We start from the raw sequence: 7,923 nt of genomic DNA, 5'->3' as shown, positions 1-7,923 counted from the left end.
CCCGTTCCACACCACCATGTCTAGAAGGGACGCCTCGAAAAAAATAGAGTACTTAAAAAAAAGAAAGAAAAAAAAAAAAAGGGCAAGGAAGTCGGAAGTGACGCACAGCAGCGAGGAACCGGAAATGACCGCACCACGCCGGAAGTTTACCCGTTTCCAGGGCGCCGGCTCCCCCAGCCCCCAGCTCCAACCAGGTAGCTGGTGGTCGGGACGCTGGAAAGCGACTCGGTGGAGCGGGTGCTCGCCGACGGCGGCCGCCGCCACAGTGAGTCGCGCGGAGTAGCAACCGAAGACGGCGGCCGCCGCACCAGCCAGCGCGTGTGGAGGATAAATGGCCGGCACGGTCGTCGCGGTGATCCGTCCAGGGAAAGAGTGAGCGAGGGCCAAGGCTCTCGTCTTAGCGAAGACAGACAAAGAATCCGCGAGGAGAGCGATCGCCGCTGCCGGGTACCGACGGGAAGAGGAAGTGAAGACGTCGGCTTCTCCCGCGATGACTCGAGAAGGGTCAGCGAAGACCTGGACCACGGCCGCAGCGTCTCTGAAGAGAGAGTCAGGGGAGACTGCGGCCACCGTCCCGGCAACTCTTGGGAGAGACTGAGGGGAGGCCTCAGCAGCGACGCGAGCTTCAGTGAAGTCGGAAGCCACCCGACTAGTGACTCGGGATCCATCAGAGACGACCGTGGCCTCCGCCTCAGCGGGACTTGGGACGAAGTCCGGGAGGTTCGGGGCCCCCGAGCCAGCGACTCGGGCGAGAGGGGCAGTGACGACCGCCGCCGCCGCCGCCGCCGCCTCAGTGGCTCTTGGGAGGGCGCGAGTGTGGATGGCGGCCGCAGCCTCAGCAGTTCCTGGGAGGCGGTGAGTGAAGACCGCGGCTACTTGGCCAGCGACTCCTCCGCGGTGAGCGTCAGCGAAGACGCCAGCCGCCGCCGCTTCTGGGAGAGGGAAAGTGAGGGCGAAGGTTCCCGCTGCCGGGCCTCCTGGGGGAGGACGACGGAGGACGGCGGCCCCGGGCCTAGCGACGACGAGGGAGACAGCCGCTGCTGCAGTGGCTCGTGGGTGACAGCGAGCGAAGACCGCCGCAGCAGCGGGGGCCTGGACTCGACCCCGCCCCGGAGTCCGAGTCGCCGCACCATGCCCGGGGTGTCCGATTCGGGCCCGTCCACCTCCTCCACGGAGTCTGCGACCCCGAGTGAGTCGGACCGCTTCGCTGGCCCTTGTCTCTGCCACACTCCACTTTTCTCACTCCAGCCTCTTCTTGGCATTTCCCTTTCTCACCTGTCACTCATCTCTTTCCCCTTAATTGACCTATTTACAGTGGGTCCCAAAGCTCATCTGGTCATCTGGCCCCCATCTTTCCTCGTTTCAGCTTTCCTTACCTTTTTTTTTTCTGGTTCCCATCTGCGCCCATTCCTGAGACTTCGTTCCTGTTGCTGCTAAGTCGCTTCAGTCGTGTCCGACTCTGTGCGACCCCGTAGACGGCAGCCCACCAGGCTCCCCCGTCCCTGGGATTCTCCAGGCAAGAACACTGGAGTGGGTTGCCATTTCCTTCTCCAATGCATGAAAGTGAAAAGTGAAAGTGAAGTCGCTCAGTTGTGTCTGACCCTCAGCGACCCCATGGACTGCAGCCTAAAAGGCTCCTCCATCCATGGGATTTTCCAGGCAAGAGTACTGGAGTGGGGTGCCATTGCCTTTCCTAGGTGATAGCAATTCTTGTTAACATTTATGGACCCTTTTAAGTTCTTGGCGTCTCTGCGGCATTTGACTCTGTAAATAGTATTTGTTTGTTGTTTGGTCACTAAGTTGTGTCCAGCTCTTTGCTACCCCATGGACTGTAGCCTGCCAGGCTCCTCCGCCCATGGGATTTCCCAGGACTCTGGAGTTGGTAGTCATTTCCTTCTCCAGGGGATCTTCCCGAAGCAGATGATTGAACTGGAGTCTCCTGCCTTGGCCAGGCGGGTTCTTTATCTCTGAGCCACCATAGAAGCCCTGGAGATATTAGACTCACCTAATTTTCTTCTTTCCACTTTCCCAACTCTCCCTGTCTGTCTAGCTAGCTAGCTATCCACCCATCCATCCATCCATCCTGGCTTTTCTTCTATCCTCTCCATAAATGTTGCTTTTTTTTTTTTCCTCTTGGATAGTGCCATCACTGATGCTTTTTGCCTTGTTAAGTACTATGACTTCAACCCTACTGAGGACCTCCGAATCTGTTATTCAGTCATCCAGTAAATATTTATTGTCTACTGTGTGCTTTTTCTTAAGGATATGTGAGCAAAGAAGACAAACGCATTCCTTCCTCCTAGTGGGGAAGATAAATACTGAGCAAGTAATTACTAGCGTAATGAGTTATAAGGAAGAATAGAGGGCCCCTGCCTTCAGTGTAGGGTAAGGTTGGGGATCAGAGAAAGCTGCCTACTACTGAGACACAGCTAACTGTGAGAGCTCAGCTCCAGACCTCTCCTTGGAGCTGCAGACTTACATGTACAGCTCCCCTTGTGGAACTCTTCCTTGGGCACCTCAAGATCAACACATTCAAAATATGATTTTGTACCATTATGTCCTCTCTGTCCTTTAGTGTTGGTTGTTTCAGTGGCACTGTACCGCTTGTGTAACTTAGTCATACACTTTGGAGTTGTCCTGTTATTCTTCCCTTATTTCACACACCAAATCCCTCCAAGTTCATTTCATCCTGTTTGCATAATATATGTTGAATCTGTTTCCTCTTCTGTTCCTACTGCCATTCTCTTAGTTGAGGGTCTCAACCGCTCTGGTGGAGACTCCTGTAGATATCTTCCTATATGGTCTCCATGAGTCTCTTCTCTTGCCCTTTTGCTCCCCAGTCCATTAATTCCCCTCACTGCAGCCAGCGTTACACATCTGATCATTCTTAGTCCTCTACTTAAAATCCTTTAATGACTCCCTGCTGTCTGTTCAGCTCTAACAAGTTCCAGCACAGCCTGCCTCTTATCTAATTCTGGCCTCTTTTCCTTTCAACCTTATGCTTCCACAGTAGGGTGGGTATTTTTATAGTTTCTTGAACTGTCCAGGATGCCTTTTCCTGCATGCATTTCACCTCGCAAAGTCCTGCTAACCCTTGAAGATTCATCGCAGGTGTTACCTTTTCTAGGAACCCTTTTCTGCTCTCCTTCCCTCCTGTCCTAGCTGAGTTAGAAGTCTTCTGCTTCCGTAAGTTCTTAGGAATATTTCTGTCGTTGCTCTTAACTACATTGTTTTGTAATTTGTATTTGTATATCTCTGTGAGTTCCTTGAGGATAGAGACCATGTCTTTTTAATCTTTTTATACTTATGATAGATGCCAGGTTAATGTTGAGTGGGTGGATGAGTGGATGAATGAATAAACTGGAATGGCATGTGGTGAGAAAAAAGGTTGTGAAATTAGATGGAGGCAAGTTATGGGAGGGCTTCCCAAGTGGTGCTAGTGGTAAAGAACCTACCTGCCAATGCAGGAGACATGATGAGATGCGGGATGGATCCCTGAGATGCAGGAAGATCCCCTGCAGGAGGGCATGAAAACCTGCTCCAGTATTCTTGCCTGGATAATCCCATGGACAGAGGAGCCTGGAGGGCTGCAACCATAGAGCCACAAAGTCAGACACAACTGAAGCGACTTAGCATGCAGCAAGTTATGGGAGGGCATAGACTGTCGTACTGAGAGCCTCTAGATGAGCGCTGGATAACCAGAAGCAGTTTGGAGTGTGGAGGCATGCAGTGATCAGGATAGTGTCCTTGCATACGATGGATTAGAGTGTTCCTGTATGAAATGGATTAAAATGGGTAGAATGTCATTTGTAGATCTTGCAGAACTTGTTTAAAGGAGAATAATGGAGATTTTGCTGGTGATCCAGTGGTTAAGGCACTGCACTTTCACTGCAGGGGGCATGAATTTAGTCCCTGATCAGGCTGGTGGGCTGCAGTCCATGGGGCTGCTAAGAGCCAGACAGAACTGAGCGACTTCACTTTCACTTTTCACTTTCATGCATTGGAGAAGGAAATGGCAACCCACTCCAGTGTTCTTGCCCGGAGAATCCCAGGGATGGGGGAGCCTGGTAGGCTGCCGTCTACGGGGTCGCATAGAGTCGGACACGACTGAAGCAACTTAGCAGCAGCAGCAGGGAACTAAGGCCCCACTGCTTATCTGGAGAACCAAACACAAACCTTTATGCCAAAGTTTAAAAGAAATAAATGAAGGAGAATAATGAAGGTCTGACTTAGGGGGATTAACATCATTAAACATCAAGTAGTTTGGTTTTTTGTGGGGTGCTTCCTTATTCCCTTGCCCGGATACATATATCTGAGTTGTTCTTCAGAGACTTGCTCCACTGTTTCCTCCTCTTCCTCCTTTATTTTACCTGTACTCTTACAATGTTACTGTCAGGTTTTTTGTTGTGTCGAATTTATCCCAATAGTTTTAAAAGCATCTGTGGAAAAAAAAAGTCTAAAATCCATGTCTGTTCATTGTATTATCATAGTGCCTGGCATATGGTAGAGGCTCTGAAAGGATTTTTGAGTAAAATGCATAGCATTTTGCTAACAGTGGGTGTAAGAAATGATTTCAGCTGTCAACTGATTTGAACTGTTTACTTCCTTCTCCAACTACTGTCTGTTCATGCTTAGATACTTTCGGTGCTTCTGGTTCACAACGCACGTTAAGATATTTCACGGGACAGTAAGGCTGACAATGCAGTCTTGATGTTTGGAACACGAAATTATAAAATATGACACTTCATGTATGAAGTAAAAGTTGTGACTTACCATCCCTTTCTTAGTGTAGGATATATGAGAAATATGAAAACATTGATAAGATGTATCTGCCTATGTGAGATAAGGTTCTGGTTAAGTCTTTTCCACTGGAGAGTAGGCCTTTGTTACAGAGAATAGTTGGGCAGGTTTCTAAATGGTCACTTCTCTCTTCCCTCTACCAAAGACATGAAGCGATTTTTTTTTTTTTTTTTTTGGTTTTTCACGGTGATAGCCTGGTGGAGTTTTGAAGGTAAAATGTATGAAAATGAGGAGGCCTCGTAAGACTGTGGCCCTGAGGAGTTTCTCACTCTTAGGCTAGTACATACCCGGCCCCCAACAGTTTGTCAAAATTACCACTTGAGTGCTTCTGGAAGTTTATGGTTCCAGTGGCTTCTGCTCCAGGTGAGCTGAACTTGACCACATTTCTCTTGACCTGTCTCTCCAAATTCAGGGTGGCTGTTTGCCCTGAGACCGGAATTCTGATGAGTCTAAGAAAAGTTGATTTTCAGTTTGTTCAGCTTTTTTCCTGTATGAATGTAGGTGATGACTTCTGTGCTCTTTACATATTAGAGCTGAAAATGAAGTCTGATTAAGATGTTATTCATGAGTGTCTTTGTAGTAAATTATTTGGAAAGCCAAAGTGACTTTGTACTTTCGGTTCAATTGTTGCTTTAGTCTTTTTTTATCTTAAATTTATTTTTTAGTTGGAGGATAATTGCTTTACAATGTTGTGCTGGTTTCTGCTGTACAACAATGGGAATGAGTCATACTTCTATTTATGTATATACCGCTACCTCTTAAACCTCCCTCCTGGCTTCAGGTCGGCACAAAATGCCGAGCTGGGTTCCCTGTGTTATAGAGCAGTTTTCCACTAGTTACCTGCTTTACACGTGATAGATTATATATGTCAGTGCCTAGGCTTTTTTTAGTTTTGCAGTATATTTTAAGCAATTTGGTTTTTCAGTAGGTGCCAGGAAGAAAGTGCATTTTGGCAGCATACACGATGCAGTGCGTGCTGGAGATGTAACGCAGCTTTCAGAAATCGTACGCCGTGGCGCCAGCATTAATGAAGTTGATACTCTCCATAAATTTACCCCTTTACATTGGGCAGCACATTCTGGCAGTTTGGAGGTAAGAAACTATAAATTATTAAACTGTGTAAGTTTGGAGCTGTTGGCAGCTTTGTAAATTTAGCAAACAGGACTGAGGCCTTATGCTGGGCACCACAAATGTTTTTCTTTTTTAAAATTTTATTGAAGCATAGTTGATTTACAGTGTTAATTTCTGCTGCTTAGCAGAGTGATTCAGTTATACATATATACACAAATATTTTTCTTTTCAATTCACTGTAACATTTGGGTGTTCTGGTTAGCTTTGTAATAAATTGTATCCTAAAACTTAGTGGCATAAAATAACTATTTATTCTTAGGAGTGAATCAGGAATTTAGATGTCAGGGACACCTTTTCTCTGCCCTATGATGTTGGGGGCTCTAGCGAGAGGATTTAAAAGCTAGGGCTGGAATCTTCCAAAGGCTTGATTACACAGACATCTGGTGGTAGAGGCTGGCTGTGGGCCCTGGCCATCTTGATTCCTCTCCACACAGGCCTCTCTGTGAGGTCGCCACATGTGGACTAGTTTGCGATTCCTCTCAGTGTGGTGGCTGGATTCCAAAAGCAGCATAGAAGGTGGCTTGCAGAGGATAACAATGCATGCATAGCTCTATCAGATCCTGATATTCTTGCTGTAGTTGCTTCAGATTTTGGACAGAGATGGAATCTCATAGACGCATTTTAAGCCCCTGAGTGCCCCTCCCAGGTGTCATTCCTCTTCTTCCAACTCCAGAGGTAACTGTTGCTCTGAAGTTGGTGTTTATTATTATCATCTATGTTTTATGCTGTTATTACATATGATTAGATCATGGTTTTAAATGACAAGTTTTATATGAAATGTCATATTATTTGGATCATTCTGCAGCTTGCTTTTTTTTGTATAACAATGTATTTTTGACTTAACAAGGTGGTTACATATATGTACTCTGCTGCTGCTGCTGAGACGCTTCAGTCGTGTCCGACTCTGTGCAACCCCATAGATAGCAGCCCACCAGGCTCCCCCGTCCCTGGGATTCTCCAGGCAAGAATACTGGAGTGGGTTGCCATGTCCTACTCCCTATATGTACTCTAGTTAATTTCTTTCAGCTATGTTGTAGTAGTCTATTCTTAGGTAAATATCAGAATGTATTCATTTTTTGATTGATGGATATTTCATTGGCTTTAGTTTTTCAATAGTACAAGCAGTGCTTAGTGAATATTTTAATGCATAAATTCCTTTGTTTATTGATATATCTTATCGAAGTATAGGTGATTTGCAATGTATTCATTTCTGCTGTGCAGCAGTGATTCAGTTATGCTTGTATATATACATTGTTTTTCATTTCTTTTCCATTATGGTTTATCACAGGATATTGAATATAGTTCCCTGTGCTACACAGCAGGACCTTGTTGTCTATCCATTCTAAATGTGATAGTTTGCATCTGTTAGTCCCTAACTCCCAATCCTTCCCTCCGCCCCGCCCCCTCTTGGCAATGGTAAGTCTGTTCTCTATGGCTGTGAGTCTGTTTCTGTTTCATGTGCTATGTGCTTAGTCGCTCAGTCGTGTTCAACTCTGTGACCCCATGGACTGTAGCCCACCAGGCTCTTCTGTCCATGGGATTTTCAGGCAAGAATAGTGGAGTGGGTTGCCATGTACTCCTCCAGGGAATCTCCCCAGCCCAGGGATGGAACCCAGGGCTCCTGCATTGCAGGCAGATTCTATTTCGTCGATAAGTTTATTTGTATGCACAACTTTTTATTCTTGGGCTGTATACAAAGCCAACTGGAATTTTTCTCATGATTCTCACTATTATGTGTGGGGAGCTTATTTCAGCTATTACATTTCCCTGTTGCCTATGCATCTCCTGCCACACAGTCTGCTTTCTATGAATATGGAGTCTCTGTGATTTCCTGTCTGTTTGGGCTTTTCTGTTTCTTGGAACCAAATCTGGTCCAAAGAATCTCTCTCCACCAGTGTGTGTGCCCCACTTGAATTGGGGAGATTTCTCCTTTGCCTTTTAGTGGCTCCCTCTCACTTGGGAAGAATGTGCCTGGTGGGTCTGTTTGTGCCT

At 46.7% G+C, this 7,923-nt stretch overlaps 1 protein-coding gene across 7 annotated transcripts in view; it reads left to right on the top strand.

Annotated features, from left to right (window-relative positions):
- Positions 1 to 246: 246 nt before the first annotated feature.
- ANKRD42 (ankyrin repeat domain 42) overlaps positions 247 to 7,923 on the top strand; it is a 67,770-nt gene continuing 60,093 nt past the window's right edge. For all 7 annotated transcript variants that reach the window (XM_027960116.3, XM_027960118.3, XM_027960117.3 and 4 more), the window contains exons 1-2: positions 247 to 1,189; positions 5,726 to 5,892. In XM_027960116.3, coding sequence (XP_027815917.1) covers positions 1,132 to 1,189; positions 5,726 to 5,892 — 225 coding nt within the window. In that variant the 5' untranslated portion in view covers positions 247 to 1,131. The remainder of the gene's footprint in view (positions 1,190 to 5,725; positions 5,893 to 7,923) is intronic.

Source organism: Ovis aries, chromosome 21 (genome assembly GCF_016772045.2).
Source record: "Ovis aries strain OAR_USU_Benz2616 breed Rambouillet chromosome 21, ARS-UI_Ramb_v3.0, whole genome shotgun sequence".
Lineage (NCBI taxonomy): Eukaryota > Metazoa > Chordata > Mammalia > Artiodactyla > Bovidae > Ovis > Ovis aries.
Note: the sequence above shows the minus strand (reverse complement) of the source record. Positions and strands in the feature narration are given on the sequence as shown.